General features: G+C 46.0%; 1 protein-coding gene and 1 long non-coding RNA gene across 4 annotated transcripts in view; one reads left to right on the top strand and one right to left on the bottom strand.

Moving 5' to 3' along the window:
• Positions 1–5940, top strand: part of LOC123369334 — a 47473-nt gene extending 41533 nt beyond the window's left edge. The window contains exon 6 of the long non-coding RNA XR_006579012.1: positions 4014–5940. This is a non-coding gene — a long non-coding RNA (uncharacterized LOC123369334). The remainder of the gene's footprint in view (positions 1–4013) is intronic.
• NIN (ninein) overlaps positions 1–16546 on the bottom strand; it is a 109012-nt gene that overhangs the window by 34619 nt on the left and 57847 nt on the right. For all 3 annotated transcript variants that reach the window (XM_045014798.1, XM_045014800.1, XM_045014799.1), the window contains exons 7-15: positions 16248–16438; positions 14209–14355; positions 12905–13072; positions 11334–11470; positions 7922–8062; positions 7023–7197; positions 4916–5026; positions 3960–4049; positions 487–634 (exon numbers count right to left, since the gene is read on the bottom strand). In XM_045014798.1, coding sequence (XP_044870733.1) covers positions 487–634; positions 3960–4049; positions 4916–5026; positions 7023–7197; positions 7922–8062; positions 11334–11470; positions 12905–13072; positions 14209–14355; positions 16248–16438 — 1308 coding nt within the window. The remainder of the gene's footprint in view (positions 1–486; positions 635–3959; positions 4050–4915; positions 5027–7022; positions 7198–7921; positions 8063–11333; positions 11471–12904; positions 13073–14208; positions 14356–16247; positions 16439–16546) is intronic.

A 16546-nucleotide genomic window follows, 5' to 3' on the forward strand; every position in this document is an offset into this window, starting at 1 on the left:
TTGTCTGTATAAAACGCGGAGCTCTTAAAGGGTTCGTTACTAGTACCTGCCTGACCAAGTTGGACCTGCCCACACGGGTTTGAGTACCTCTGGGTATAGTCCTTCTGTGAGTATTCTGATCAAATGCTCATGCTGTGTGTTGCAATAGCTTATTATTTCGGCTTTTAGACGTGCTTAGAGCAATTGTATAAACATCATCTGGCTTTTAGATTTCATAAATGAATTAACAGTTGACTTGGTGTTGTGGGAATATCCTGCCCTACTACGACTGCTGATAATTCCAGCGGGGGGACTGCTCCAAGCGTTTGACTGTTTGGGATTTCCTTATGTTAGTAAGTTTCAAGTTGTGCCTAGTTCTGGCATATCAACTCCCATTTAATCAGTCTTGTCACAAAAACTTCCAGAGCTGAGAGATCCCTATATCCCTCCACTAGAATACAGCAGAAAAGCCTACTCCAAAACAAACCTAGAGGAAATATCCTTTACCTTGATCTGGCTCCACACCACCACTTCCCCCATTTTTAATGTCAAACTCCTCATGCAGCGAGCTTTCCAAAGAAGGCCTAAATATTCTGCCTTGAGTACGATACTCTTCCAGCTCAGACTGGAGTTCATCGATCTGGTCTTGCATCTCCTGAGTAAAAACACACCAGAATGAAATAGAGCAAGTCACAGGAACAGATATATTGCAACATGACAGGACATTCAGAGTGGTTTATTTTACGAGATTGACTTGCCAAAAATCTTGGAGTAGCCTATGAACAGCACTAATTATCCTCCCATCTGCAAGACCTATGGCTGTCCTTTTCCAAGTTCCAACACACATAGATCACTCCGAGGTGTGTGTTTACTCACTCAGCTATCAGCACATTCATACTGAATGTACACTTTGTGTAGGAAACATATGAAGCTTTCATACCCTACATCCTGGCCTGCTTCCCATTGGTTGTTACCCAGGATACTATGTAGGAACCTTTCAAACGTAATCATGAAATATCTGCAATCACTCACAGGGGAACCACCCTTCTGCTGTGACCTGGATATGAAAGTTACAAGCTGTGATGCCCTCACTACACATTAATTCATTTACCATCTGTTACTTTTATCCAGTGGCCAACAGAATATCCTGGCTCTGCGCCACATACAACACACTGAGCACATGGCATTAGTGTTTATTGGGCCAAATGAGTACCTGAGCTACTATGCATGTACACTAATTCCTGTGCATTTGGAAAATGTCCACGAAATGAACACTGAAATTTCCCTCCCCCAATCTCCTCCCCAACACCTTCAGAGTTGACAGTCCTTCAAAGTAGTGGGCTGCATATTCCCATAAAAACATGGAGGGGCAAGTATTTGGCCTGCAGACATCATCTGAAAGAAAGCAGGTATGAATGTACCTAGTTCTACAGGGTTTTTGGCTTTAGCTCCCAAATTGGTGGAATCCCAGAATGGTAGCAGAGTGACAGTACTGCTGTGGATTAAATGTCATCTAAAACCAGGGCATTCCCTGTGAAACAAGAAAGCTCATCCATTCTGCTTTGAATGTTTGCAACCAAAGCAGTCCTTAGAAAGTGGACAAATTAGAGTAGATATTTGGGGGCATAAATTACAAGAAATTTGAATCAGGGTGGGTTGATTTAAATCTCAGCGCTGTAAATCATGGTTTAAATCAACAAGCAGAAAACCTTGATTTAATTGTAATTGTGTTTTGCATTTGTACTTTATTATTTACCTACGGAAACGTTGAGTCTGATTGGTTGGTAATTAGTAAAACAACTGAACACAGCCTTTTCGCTACATTTGGCACTTCCTTTTGCTAACCAGGAGGATATACTAGATCTAGAAACTTTTATTTAAGCAGTTGTGTAGCATAACTTGCATTTATTCATATTCTTAAATTTTATATTTTTTATTATGTTAGAAAATGATCAATGATGCATCTCTTATTTACTAGATGATTGTTTTTCCTGCAATGTGTGGATTGCAGGAAAACAGTCATCTAGTATTCCAGTTCTATTTGAATGGAGATTTAAAATCAACTAAAATGCACAAAAACGGCATTTTAAAATTAAATATGCTGGATACATAAGGAAAATTGATCAAAACATGTTTTGCATTTAAAACTAATTGATTTATTAAACAAAAGAAGTAATTTTATCTGTAGTTAGTGAACTGAATGGATTGTTTCTGGCCATGTCTTTCAAAATTTTAGAACTAATAGATCTCATCCTCTCACACCTAGTTATTATTCACATATTCGAAGCAAACAAAAAAAAAAACCCACACAAAAAAACCAAGCTTTCCTGCTTTAACTCCCAATAGGTTTCTTAACTTGGAATGAGCTCAGGGGTTCTCAAACTTCATTGCACCGCAACCCACTTCTGACAAAAAAAGTTATTACATGACCCTGGGTGTAGGGAGAGAGGGCTGCAGCCCGAGCCCCACCACCCCGGATGGGGATGGAGCTTGGGCTTCAGCTTCAGACCTGGGTCCCAGCAAGTCTAATGCTGGCCCTGGCAGCCCCATTAAAATGGCGTCTGGACCCACTTTGGGGTCCCAGCCCACAATTTGAGAACTGCTGAGCTAGTCAATGAACTGAAGTAGTTGACTAAACTGAAATGAAGAAAATATTCTCTCAGCACCTATAGAAGAGGCTGCTGCTGTCAAAAGCTAGCTTAGCACTTCAACAAACTCTGGTTCCAGGTGTTAGCCAGGGACATCCACCAGTTCAGTGAGTTCACTTTCTTTACAGGTTGGCAGCCAATGTGTACTGCTTAGTATTGTTTTTTGTGCAGTTTAATTTAAATGATTTCAGTAGATTCTAATATGTTTAGGTCTTAGCATCAGTTGTCAAGTTCAAATTTAATTTCAGATTGCTTTTTCTGTAATCATCATTTATTTAAATGTTAAGAAATCTGATTTTTTTTTCAATTTAAAAAAATCAATTTTCATCCACCCTGGTTTAAATGCATAAGATTTCAGGCAAAAAAAGCTCCCTTTACGTGCAACTGTTCTTTGGCCTGTCTCTTCGGCAGCCAAAGGTGGTAGCGAGTTTCACAATGTGAGACCCAACTTGTTCCAAAGGCCAACAAACAGCCAGAAGGTAACTTTTGCCTGGAACTGTATTAGGACTGGCCAACATGAAAGGCTTCATATCCTAATCTTAATTATCCATCAAGGTACTCCCCTTTGTCATGGTCATTTTCCTTAAAAAGCAACAGCTAAAAGAGGGGCTTTTAGGTCAAAAGGCTTGCATTGGTCTAACACGGGGGCCATTACACCTCTACCCCAATATAATGCAACCCGATATAACACGAATTCCGATAGAACGTGGTAAAGCAGTGCTCTGGGGGGTGGGGCTGCGCGCTCCGGCGGATCAGCATGTCAGGCTCCAACACACTGCTCTGAGTGGCGGGTTAAGGGTGCCGGGCCGGGGCCAAGGGGTTGGATAAGGGGCCCAGGGTCTTGGGGGGTGGTCAGGGGATGGGGGGGTTGGATGGTTCGGAGGTTCTGGGGGCAGGGCAGTCAGGGGACGGGAATGGGTGTTGGATAGGGCGTGGGAATCCTGGGGGGTGATGGTCTCTAGAAGGGGAGATCAGGGGACAAGGAACAGAGGGTTGGATGGGTCGGGGGTTCTGAGGGGGTCAGTCAGGGGGCGGGAAGTAGGTGGAGGTCGGCTAGGGAGTGGGGCCAAGCATGTTTGCTGACTATTAATAATGGAAATGCTTGAGGCCAGAGCAAGTCCGATATAATGCGGTTTCACCTATAATGCGGTAAGATTTTTTGGCTCCCGAGGACAGCGTTATATCGGGGTAGAGGTGTATTTCGTTTATAGAATAGCAAACTCACCTGCATCTTATAGACATGGCTCTCGATTCCTAGGAGAATGATGCGTTAAGAACAGAACTGAGATCCAGTACTGAAGTTGGTGTCTCCCAACCCTTTGATTCACTCACCCTGCACTGCTGTTCATACTCGTTTTTCATTTGTACCAATCTCTCCTCCTGCAGGAAAAACTCGGCACTGCTGGGATCAAGGTCGCCGAACTACAACGCAGCATGAAAACAATCTAGTTAATCCTCCACTGTGAATAATCCTGGTGCAGAATTCAAGGCCAGGCCCCAATTCCCAAGCATTCCAATCAGGCTGTGTTTTATTTATTTATATAGAAAATACTGTCAGAAGGGACAGACAGCAAGAGATCAAAACAATTTCCTAGGCAACAGACTAGCTGTTATTTCACAGTCCCGCATTCTCATTTCACTAACTTCGGTTCCAGTGGGTATTTTTATTTTTAGCTAATAATATATAATGCAACTATAAAAGTAACTATCCTGAAAGGGAAACCTGTTTAAATGTAGGAATCGTTTACTGGATTAGAGGCACAGAAAATTCTACACTGTTACGTCCTTTAAGAACATTGACAAATTTGAAATGACCAAAAGAGGATCCAATCCTAAATTATGGTGCAGGTTATAACAACATGACTACCTAGCTAATTTGTTCACCCCAATTTTTAGCTCAGACTTAAGAGTGCAAGGGCTCCTAATGACGTGTCTTTATTTAAGGCAGGATCCCAGACAAGGATCCATGTAGGTGTGTCTATGTGACTCCCTTTCTGTGACTAGGACCATAGAAAACCAGCTCTGCAGGAAAGAGACGGTTTCCTCTGGGATTTGGAAAATGCTTCGCCCACTTTAGGGCACTATATGAAATAGTAAGTCATTTACTGATAATTTAGGAAAATATAACCTGCAGTAACACTCAGACACAGTTGTCAGAGTAACCAAGGTCCACTGTGGTCACGTTCACAGCAAAGGTCTCCTGCTAGCGGTTAAATCAGCATCAGACAGCCACCCTTTAGGAATTTGTTCTCTATTAGAAAGGCACAATGGAAGGAAGGGAGACTCACCTTCTCGGCCAAGACATTTTCCAAGTTCCTTTGCAGTTTGCTCGTCAGGCTCTCGTACTCTGCCAGCTTCTGTCCAGTCTCCAACAGCTCGCTCTCTAAACGGCTGTTTTCCTAAAGGAGAGGTGATCGTAAAATTCTGGCCTATTTTTGTTTGTTTTAAAAACTTTCTGAACACTGATACCCAAGAAAGTCCACAGTCAGTCAGGTCACAAGGTACATTTGTCTTGCCTAGAAGTAGGTCCAAGCCTGGATTCTGACACGGATACTGGTACAAATGTCAGTTACCAACACAAAGTGTGAATTTGTCTGCTGGTAAAAAATGGAAGACTCCTCTTGTCACACCAAAGTCACGCACAGGAAGGCCTGAATCTGCAAGCAGCGTACAAAGAGAAGAGCAACCCCTAGTCCTGTCCTGAAGCTCTTCTCCCTAGTATTCCCTGCATGCATCTGGCCAACAGCTGCCTAAGAAGGAGATGACAACTTTCCAGGCAGATGAGGGGATTGACATCAGCAATATCTTTAAACGCCCTCCTTCCCCACCCCCAGAGCTTGTTTACCTACAGCCTGCTCACCTTAGTTTGTTTTTTCAACTGGACAGAAATAAACTAACTATGAAGTTTGAGAGTGAAGAGTTGCCTGATCCATTTGCATTCAGACTAAAACTAGATCATTTATGAGTTTGCTATTTCTAAAAACATTTTGGAAAGGAACCTGAATCTGGGGCCTAAATACTAATGGCCCCAGCCCAAAAAACCACAACCCTGAAGTCAGACTGTTTTGAGAATACAGATCCAATTGGAGAATAGGCTTATGGGGGTTTCAAAGCTGTATTTTGATATGTCAAGACCTTAGCAGTAAGATGTTTCCCCTGCTCGCTGATGGCCAGATGACAAAACAGACAGCTATCAAGTAGAATTTACTCCTAGGGGAATTCTGCACCACTGCACATGCACAGAATTTATGTCCCCCACAGATTTCTTTGCTTCCCCGCAGAAAAATGATTTTCTGATGGGGAAGCAAAGGGAACCCACAAGAGCGGTCATGCAACCCTCCCCAGCCATATGTTTCAGGTGCCCAGGGCAGAAGACAGAGAGGTAAATCACTGTGGGCAGGGGACAGGACTGGGGAAGACCAAGCTGGTGGCTCCTACCCTGTGCTAATCCCAACTGGGCTGGGGAGGACAGGACTTCCTCTTCCCCTGCACGGCATCCGGGGTCGGGTCAGACCTACCCGGAGATTTCTCCCCAGCTGCAGGAAGCTCTGCAGCCCCCTTCTCTCCCCACCCACCCCACTTCCTGCACCCATCGCTCCTCAGCTGCAGACGGAGGGATCGCTGTACAAGGAGCTCTGCCCAACCCTCATAACCAGACCCTCCCACTGAGCCTCACACTCCCGCACTCAGAATGCCCCCTACCCCGATGAGCCCCACTCCTCCTGCACCTGGACCAACTCGATGACCCACTCGCATCTGGATCCCCACCCCACACCCAGAGCCCCCGCCAAGCTCTATCCCACCCACACCCAGGCCCCCCCGCTGAGCTCCAACCACCTTCACTTGGATCCCCCTGCAGAGTCCCATTACCACTGCACCCAGAAACCCCACCCAACAAGCCCCTGTGCATCCAGATCCCCACACCCAGATCCCCCACTGAGCTACCTGCATCCAGCTTGCCCCACACCCAGATCCCCCACTGAGCTACCTGCATCCAGCTTGCCCCACAGAGAACCCTCTCAACCCACACCTGGATCCCCCCACACTAAGCCCCTCCACACTTGGATCTTGCCACATTTATTTGACAAATAAAATTGGCAGAATTTTAAAATATCGTGTGCAGAATTTTTATTTTCTGGCGCCGAATGCCCTCAGGATTAAGAATAGCCCATCTGGTGTCTGGGTTGACAGGACATGTACACGCTGCATATCACAGCTGCAGAGTCTGGGACCCTTATGACATCTAGGCAACAGCCTACCCAGGCAAGCCTACACCTATACAAATCATGCTAATAAAGGTAATTTCATCCAGCCCAATATACACAGTCACTGATTCTCGTAAGGAGGGCTGAATTAATGGAGAACGTTCTGCAACTTCAGCCAGACCTTTGTTACCTTTAGGGAAAGGGTGAGCCGGTCGCGGACATAGTTCTCTTCCGTTTTCACCTTCTCAATCTCCCGCTCCAGCTCCAATCGCTGTTTGCCAGCCTGCTGCAGGATCAGCTCTCGCTCCTTCCGGAGTTCGTTCTTTAAAGCTGCAGTGCGTTCTTTGTACTCCTCATCCAGCTTCCTATTACCACAAGAGAGGATGGTAAGAAGAATGGGCAAACACCGTTAAAAAGCAAGTCAGGTAGGAACAGTCACACAGAAGCAGTTGGGTCTTACACCAACAACTCCTACATGAGGAAAAAAAGACTCATGGGAGAGAAAGCGGAGATGCACAGATCAGTAGCACACCCACCCACCGGCCGTACTGTACAATGCTGAGCGACATGCACATCCCATGTGATGTTCTGCATGGGCCGCTCTGTTTTTAGGATTAAATTGGATTTCTCTCTCACCAATCCAAATCTTAAAGTTAGAGTTCAACTAAAATTATATTTGTGGAAAACAAAATGTAACACTTCCTGCCACCTAATCAGGAAGGCAAAATGAGAGCACGAAAATCGGTTGTGAGGACCCTGACGCCCAAAAAAGAGGGAATTGTACCGATGGAACTGGGTTGCACAGAATTTGAAGACCTTGGGTACTGTAGAAACGGGCGGTAGGAAAGAGGAAGACAGGATCAATTTGGATAAGCCCCCGTGAGCCCTTCAGAACGCAGACGCGCACTCTTCAGCCTGAAGCTTTTCTTCAGAGCCCCACACATGCAGCAAAACAATTATTTCATTTTTATGTACAACCAATACTGTATAAACCTGCAACGACCAAACAAAAGGGAGAGTCCTGTGCTCTCCCATCACTCCAGCCCCCTTCACGGCAGCGAAGGCGGAAATGCAGGTGGGTTGCCATACCTGAGGTTGTATTCATTCCGGCGCTCTATGGTAGCGTGGTGGTCGTCAACTTCCGAGGCCATGAGAGATTTCAGTTTTTCAGCTTTTTCCAAATCTGAGCGCAGCTTCTCTTTTTCTCTCACCACTTGGTCAACTCGCTCCCTATCAAAAGGAAGGAATCCTGGATTATACGCCCTTCCCTGGCTCCCCAGCACCCAAACAAGTCACTCACACAACTCGACGCCTGAGGAATATCCCATTTTCTCCCCCGCTATACATCCCTCCAGGTCATAGCCACCTTCCTCTTGGTGAAAGATCGGACGAGCTTGTCCCATCAGTTCTAGTTCATCAGCGCGGGCACAAGTGCATTGTTGCCTCAACTCTTGCTGGCCAAGAAGGACGAGCCTAGGAACTGCTTTGGAGTAGTTTAATTTCCTGCATTGGTGGAGCTGTGTTACTGGGCCAGGCCACCTTCTGTCCCATTCTTTAGTTTTCACTGTTTTGATTACCTCCGTCACCTCACTCTTGTGCTGTACCCACCGGCCAACTGGATTTGTTTTTATTACTCAGTCTCTGTTGGATCGGCTACGTTGGACAGCTCCCTTACAGGAGCTCAATTCTCAATTTGTTCCATCTCTCCTGGCAAGTCTCAGCCCGGAGTGGAGGTAAAGTAGAGCGGTTGAAGTGTACAGACGAGAGCTTACACCTCAGCGCTTTGCTGGAGACCGTTCTTTCCTCTGGGTCTTTTATTCAAAATCTCTTCCAGGACAAACCCGAATGGCAATGTAGTGAAAGAAGATGTGACCCTCCAAGCCCTGCCAAAGGGATGACTATCACATAACTGCAGCTCCCATCAGGCCTGACAAACTCACTATACCTGCCACATTGCTGTCGTGGTATTTATGCATAAAGAATGTTTTGTAAAGGTATCAAATAAAAGCTCGTAGAATGCTGGTCATCAAGCACAGAGATGGATGTATGGGTGTCATGCAAGGAGTTGTGTCTATGTGCTAAAAATATGTTTAAACTAGGTAACCAGGCAGGGATGATAAACAAGTTTTTCCCCAACAAAGAAATGTTGTGTGATCTGTCTGCCTAGGCCTCTGAGGTAAATTAAGCACAAGAAGGGGAGATAGATTTGCACATAAGTCAACAGGAAGAGCCAGGTTGACTGGGGGACGTGAAATCAGCCTGGGAAGGCACCAGAGACTAGAGCCACGGGGGGTTGTCTTGTGTTTGGGGAAACAGAAGCAAAAAGATATTTTTCTGATGCATTTCACGAGGAACGCTCCTGGCGGAAGGGAGTGATTCATGAAAAACCTGGCTCCTAATTTGACTGAAAATCAGCAAGCTCTGCAAAGGACTCTGAGAAAGAAACAGTTTGAGACAAAGGATTGTAGTCTGCTAAAGTTATGTTTAGACTCTTAGAAGCGTATTATACTTTTGTTTTATTTGTAACCAGTCCTGCGTCCCCTACCCTTACTCCGTGTCACTTAAAAAAAATTCCATGTTTGTTAATAAACTTGTCTTTGTTTTATCATAAGTAGACCTCAGCGCTGTAATATTAAGCAAAGTGTGAACTCTTAGCTGAATCAAACAAGCTGGGCTGTACCCTGCCTCTTTGGAGATAATGAACATGGTAAGTTTCTTTGAGTGTCCAGTAACAGGGCTGGATATTCCAGGCATAGGTGTTGGAACTAGGGGTGCTGCAGCACCCCCTGGTTTGAAGTGAATTCTATTATAAACAGGGTTTACAGTTTGGTTCAGTGGCTCACAGCACCCTCATTATACAAATTGTTCCAGCACCCCTGACTCCAGGGAAACAATCTTCCAGAGGTCAGGATTTGGAGTGCACCAAGTGTTACCTGTCTGGCAAAGGACAGGCTGGCAGAGTCCGGAGAAGTTTGTCGGGGGCGGCTAACAGACCAGAGTGACAGGGAGCTGCCTCCAGTTCAGCACGAGCACATCTCTCTTTCGCTGAGGCAGAAGGGCAACGAGGTGTCTCATGGTTCTGAGCGCCCTGAGAAGGTGTCAGTTTTGTACATCCCATGTGCTTGCACTGCATGACAAACCCACGTAACACTGGCGAACCGTAACTAGTCATCAGAAGCATTCAAGGCAGCAGGCATCAAATCTCACCCTCCGCAGCACAAGGCAGGGCTGGCTCCAGGCACCAGCTAAAGAAGCTGGTGCTTGGGGCAGCCAATACCAAGGGGTGGCCACTATTGGGGCAGCATGTCCAGGTCTTCGGCGGCAAGTCCCTCTGTCCTTCTCGGCGCGAAGGACGCGCCACTGAATTGCCACCGAAGATTGGAGCGGCGCGATCGCGCTGCTGCGGCTTTTTTTTTTTGCCGCCTGGGGCGGCAGAAAACCTGGAGCCGGCCCTGGCACGAGGGCCATAACTATTAATGTTCCTTGGCTGTTACTGTTTCCAGCCCTTTAGGAACAAGCAAGAGAGCTGCTCAAGAAAATCCTTTCTTGTGGTTTTGTTTTTTCGGAAGTCTGAGCGTGCTTTCCTGTGAAGCTTTGCTTCCACTGAGGTATGTCGCTTCTCAGACTCGCAATACTCAGGCTAATGAGAAATTCGAAGGTGATGACAAAATACCCTCCGGTGCTTCACAAGAGGTACAAGTTTTCACACCATTTTAGGGAGATGTTCTCTGAATTGTGGAGTGTAAACGGGCGGTACTCACCCCTGCCGCACCTCCTGCTGGTTGGTCCCAGAATGTCCCTCAGTCCAGCCCTGGAGCGCCCTCGGCAGGCTGGTGACCCGCCTGTTCCCTGGCCCCGGCGTCCCTCCCTGGACCCGGTGCCCGCTATCTATAATTGGGTCTCCCCCTCCCAGGGGAACCCCGCGCTACTATCCCCGCCTTGCCTCAGTAGTGGCTACTGACAGTCATGGTCTAGCCCCACCCCTGGGGCAGACTGCAGTATCAGCCCACTCATCACAGGCAAAGGGGGTTTGGACCTGCTGCTTCGTCCTACCCCTGGGCTGCCCTCTGCAACCCCCAGTACCTATGGCCCTTCGCTAGGCCGCAGCCTGGGGCTGTCCTGGCTAGAGCTTCCCTGGCTCCTCAGCCTATCCCCCAGCTCTGCTTCCCTCAGGTATCTAGCCTCCAGTTAAGCAGCCAGGCCCATCCCTCTCTGCAGGCAGAGAGAGACTCTTGTGCTCTGGCTTCCCTGCCTCTTATAAGGCCCAGGGCTTCAGTTTGGGGCGTGGCCTCCAGCTGTAGCCACTTTCCCACTCAGCCCAGCTCTGTCAGGCCACTTTTAACCCCTCTCAAGCCCTGTCAGGCACCATTTCAAAGCCCTCAGGGCCGGAGCAGGGTCCACCCTGCTACATGGAGTAAGCAAACAGTTTCTAAACTCCTGCCCGGCCACGTAACTAGGACACAGGGGAGATCTGATGGAGACTGAAACCCTGCCAACTTACAGTAAATGTCTGATCTCCATTTTGAAGCTGGCCAAGGCGGCCTGATGGGTTCCATTCTTGGTTATCAGGAGCTCATTTTCTAACGCCAGAGTCAGCTCCGTCAGGTTGACCTTCCCATCCAGGCTAAAATCCAAGGCCTGTAAAACAGCAACAAGTCAGCACAATGGGGCAAACTTCCCTTCTCCTGTAGAAGCTTAAAATGAAGGTGACAACAGAAAGCTGGGGAGGCCTAGAAGTGGCCTGCGCTTGGTGGTGAATCTGTTCTGAATGGCAGCTCCGCAGGGATACAGAAATGTAGCCTCTCAACTCCCTCCCAAAATTAAATCCAGGCTGTGGCAAAGGGAAAGGAGAGGCACAATTTCCAGTTAGACACACAGTCAATCAAGTGCACACACGAGAGAAGTGGCAGATGCATTTGTTTGTTTGTTTACTGTAGGTCTCAGCTAAACTGCATTTGTTTTTAATTTAAATGTGGTAAGATGGATGATTGAAAATGATCTTCCCAAACTTTAAAAAAAGTCTTGCAATAAAGACAACTAGAGAGATAGGTTAATTTGTGCATGACCCCTTAGCTTCAATTAACTTGTGTATTTAATAGTAAAAACCTCACCTTAATTGGATCACAAAAAAACCCCTCACCTTAATTAGATCACAAAGCCTGTTGCTAGTAATTACAATGGTGGAAGCCTTTGATGAGCCTCCAGTTACACTTTGTTTTAACTGAAGTATTTTACTATACTTAAAATGATAAAAAACACTGTGTAAAGATGACAGAAATCACACGTTAATGCTAATAAAACCAGATAGGAAAAAAGCTAAAAACGAAAGTAATCTGGCAGCAAATGAAAGAGAAATGAAGGAGCTACATTTCTCAAACACCAGTCTGGCTAAAAAGAAAACAACTGAATTTTTAGGACTAGGACTTGGCTTGAGCCCAAACTGAATCTCCTTGCCTAGGGCTGATAGCAGAGTTTTGGGGCAAGTGTTTATACAGCCAGTAATGCTCAAACTCAGTGCAACATTGACTGACAGACAGGCGAAAATTCTTACAGTGTATCCCCAGTGTCATAGAATCAAGTACAGGAAATTCTCCTTTAGCTTGTCCACAGCTTTTGAAAAGGTAGCCTGGAAAGCAGTTTGCTGCAGGGTGAGCACATCTGTTTTGCAATGGATATGAACATTTTTATCCTCTGGATATGGAACACCCAACATGAGCCAGGCTCTCAAATGTTGCTCTCCATTTTGCTATGTGCAACAATTTAGAGCATTCCGACGCTGGAGTATTTGGTTTGCTGGCGCAATCTGGTATTTAGACATCTAAATCATTACACCGCCCCCTGGAAGTATAGGTGGCCTGCTTCAGGAAGGATGGAATGCTGCCCTTTGTGTCACCTTAAAACCCATTCACTCCGTGGGAGTTGTCACTTCTCATTTCTCTAAGCCTTAGGAGGTTACCATGATATCAACATCCCTGCTGTTCCCAGCACTGCATCATTTTAGATTAAAAGGGCAGATCCAGAAGCAGCAGTATCCAAAATCAAAACCAGGTGGCTGGGGATCTACCCAATTACCGTGAGGATTTCATGGCCATTCTCGATTCCCTCTTCATGCCACGTGTCAAGAACTCGCTCCACAGAGGCATAGCCCAGCCCGTCATCGAGGCTGGAGAAGACTCTGAACCCAATCGTGCTAGTCATCGCGGACAGGGCAGTGGTGCGTCTCCCACTTTCATCAAAGGACTAGAAGAGAGGAGAGATGGGGGGTCTGCAAAGGCCAGCTAAGGGCAACACTGGACATCTTCCTACTGCTGCCGAAGGAGGAAGGCTTATAAACTGAATTGCCGTAAGGACTTGAAGCTTCTCTCAACTGCACTGATGTGGCTCAAGAGTAATTCCATTTAACCCAGTGAAACCCCAGTCTAACCAGGCCCTTGCTGTTAAGTTTCTAGTGTAAAATAAAGGAGGAAAAAATCTACTGTAGCAAGACAGGTTCTCGGGCTGATAAGAGTTTTACCCTGTTGTAATTACACAACTATGGGCAATTTTGGTTTTGAATGTTTTGTTGTTCCCCCGACAAGGGGGGCCTCAGGAATCCACCCGCACACTTGCCTTTGCTGGTTCTTCCTCCCCACAGACCATGTGACGTTTCAGTGGAACAGTTGCCTGGTGGTGCAGGCTTTCACCTGATCAATCTGGGCCAACAAATTTCTTTTCCACTTTACACTATGGTATCAGGAGCATGCAGGTACTTCCATAAGAGGCGACCTGGCGGTGGCTTATCCTGATTCCCCCACACCTCTTTACAGCGTACACAAAGATGGCCTTTGTATTCATGATGGGCACAAGCAAACCCAGATGCAGCAGCCATTTTAACCCACCCCCAGCTTGGCCTGTGACATTCCTGCTGACTTTCTGGAGTCTGATAACCAATGCCTAGGGAGAGCCTTTCCCCAAAATAACGTGTTCTCTTTTGTGGAGAAATAACATGGAACTTGAAACAGTGACCGCTCTGGTCCCCAGTTCTTACACCAATGCAATATTAGTCTGGGAACGCCTGGGGGTCCACCAGCAGCAATCAGGTGCCTGCATGGAGAAATAAAAGCACGTGGGGCATGACTCAATCTCCACTGAAGGGCTCCGGCTGACTTTAAAGGACTCTGGATCAGGGTCCTAGTCTAACGTGGCGTCAGAGAATCAGGTTAGAGATCAAGAAGGCCTATCGCTGCCTGATTCTGCTGATATCTACCTGAAAGTTTCTCTTAATATTACATTATCTAGTCTCCCAACCATCCGGGACTAGCTGCTATTAAAAAATGTCTAGCATTCTAGTCGAATGAGGCTATTTTCCAGAGAAATACTGTCCCAGTGCTTCTCACCTGCATGGAGAGGTGCCGTTTGAGTTGTCTGTATGGGGTAGAAGCTGATGGCGTAAGAGATTTTCCATTTTTAAATAAGCCATAGAAAAAGTCCTCTATGCTCATTGTGCCATCTTGTTCAAGATTATGGAACACCTCTTCAAGCACCTGAAAGTGGTAAAATACAGTCAACGTCCTTTATACACATGGAGCACCTCTCAGATGCATCAACATGAGACGCACTTTTACAGCTCAGCATAAAAAACAAAATTCTACCAGTTTAAGTCTTTTGTGCAGATGTCATTTAAGGAGCAAACCAAACAAATTACTCAGTATACCAGATTAATAATAATAATAAATGAAATGGCAATTACTGTATTGTGAACAGTGGCTGAGTCACAGAAATACCAAATACAACTACACTGAAGCCTGTGTACCAGCACATTTTCCCCCTGCAACATTTTAAGCTGTTCTCCCCTCTCAAAACACAGTTTAAAGAATTTCCCTGTCTCGAGGGGTAGTATATTCAAAGAACTATCTTCTAGAAAACGTTTGCTCCATTACTCGGGGTTGGTCCTGCTCTGAACAGGGGGTTGGACTAGCTGACCTCCTGAGGTCCCTTCCAATCCTAATCTAGGATTCTATGCTCCCAAAGCCTTCTGGCATAAGGGTTTCAGAGCAAATGATGTGCAGCTTGCAGAGTAGCAGCTGAACTGAGGGATAGTGCCGGGTTAAAATAAATACCGTTTACTACCACAAGGAAGCCTGGTTTTTAATACCCCTTAATTTTTAATATGGGAAGTGTTTAAAATGTGCAGTTCATAGACTTTCTGCACTACACACTGCTTTTACTATGAAAGAATCTCATCCATTTCTAGTCCCTTTCAATTCCTGGCTCCCCGATGGCAGCAGGACGCTGCAATGTTTGTATTGCAAACACTGCAAATGAATGTTATCCCATTAAAATACAAACGTCCTGAAAAAAATCATTTAAGTTGTTATTCGGGGGTGTAGAAAAGCTACTGTTTACAAACCTGTGAATCCTAAACTGACATGAGAGTGTCCCAGTAACACAAAAAAATTCATGTCAAATTTAGTTTTGAAATCCTGTTGAGCCACAAATATTGCCCCAGGGCATTTGCAAATGGAGCTCAAAGCAAGGATCTGTTGACTTCTTGGCAAGCACTCTAGTGCCTGATGAGGCAGTTTAATACCACGCAGTGGTGTAGTAGTAAAAAAGTGGGCAAACTAACCTTTCTGGTGCTCCAGATGGGGCAGTGACATAGTAGGCATTAAGGGGGTGCAGAGATTCCCTTATTTTGAATTGTGTTTAGGCTAGGATGACATCGGGGTGAAAGCCAGAAGTGCCATTAAAAAGCATTTCTGGCACTCTCTGCTATACACAAAGTGATCAGAAGTGAGTTAACTCCATATTCCCCAACCAAGAAGCAGATAAAAAGGTAACAGGTAACAATTGGAGATATACCAATCTCCTAGAACTGGAAGGGACCTTGAAAGGTCATTGAGTCCAGCCCCCTGCCTTCACTAGCAGGACCAATTTTTGCCCCAGATCCCTAAGTGGCCTCCTCAAGGATTGAACTCACAACCCTGGGTTTAGCAGGCCAATGCTCAAACCACTGAGCTATCCCTCCCCCCATAAACTCCATTAACCCTGGACCACACTACGGATACCCTGGATACAGACCTGCCGTTTACTTTCTGGTTTGTAATCACAGTTTAGATCCCATTTTACTGGAGAAACCATCATTAGTTAGGGCTGTTACTACCTTTTTATAAAGACAGGATCGAACATTTGTTGACTCAAAACCGTTACGCTCATTGGGGAGCTATCAGCTGGGTTTGGATCCTGTTTTCCAAGTCACCACCTGTCTCTTTAAAATGGACAATGAAATGTATCCTAGGCATTTCTCAGAGAAAAGCGAGTCATTTTCCTGGTAAAAGTGAGGAGACATTTCTTATGGAAAAGCCTTGACAGTACTTTGTGCCACCCCAGCTTTCCTCTGAAAGTAGACACCCCCGCCCTGCCCCGAGATCGTTACCTCGCCATCCACAGTCTGCAGCCCGTACTGCTCACAAACGGAGATCAGCTTTTTCCTGTTCAAGTGGCCATCTCTGGTGATCCCTAGATTCTCACAAACCTCCTGCAGCTTCTCTTCTATCCAGTCCTGGGGAGGGGACGATGCAGTCTGTGATGCATTCAAGTCATCTGGATTCCAAAATCTCAACTGGCCTGAAACAAGGGCAGTTAGTTTGACATTATTAAAAGGAGAAATAAAAAGATACAAAACACCATTGCAAGAAACTCTGGAGGATTTTATAATAGAGAACAAATCTGAAG

The sequence above is a fragment of the Mauremys mutica genome, chromosome 4 (genome assembly GCF_020497125.1).
Source record: "Mauremys mutica isolate MM-2020 ecotype Southern chromosome 4, ASM2049712v1, whole genome shotgun sequence".
NCBI classification, from domain to species: domain Eukaryota; kingdom Metazoa; phylum Chordata; order Testudines; family Geoemydidae; genus Mauremys; species Mauremys mutica.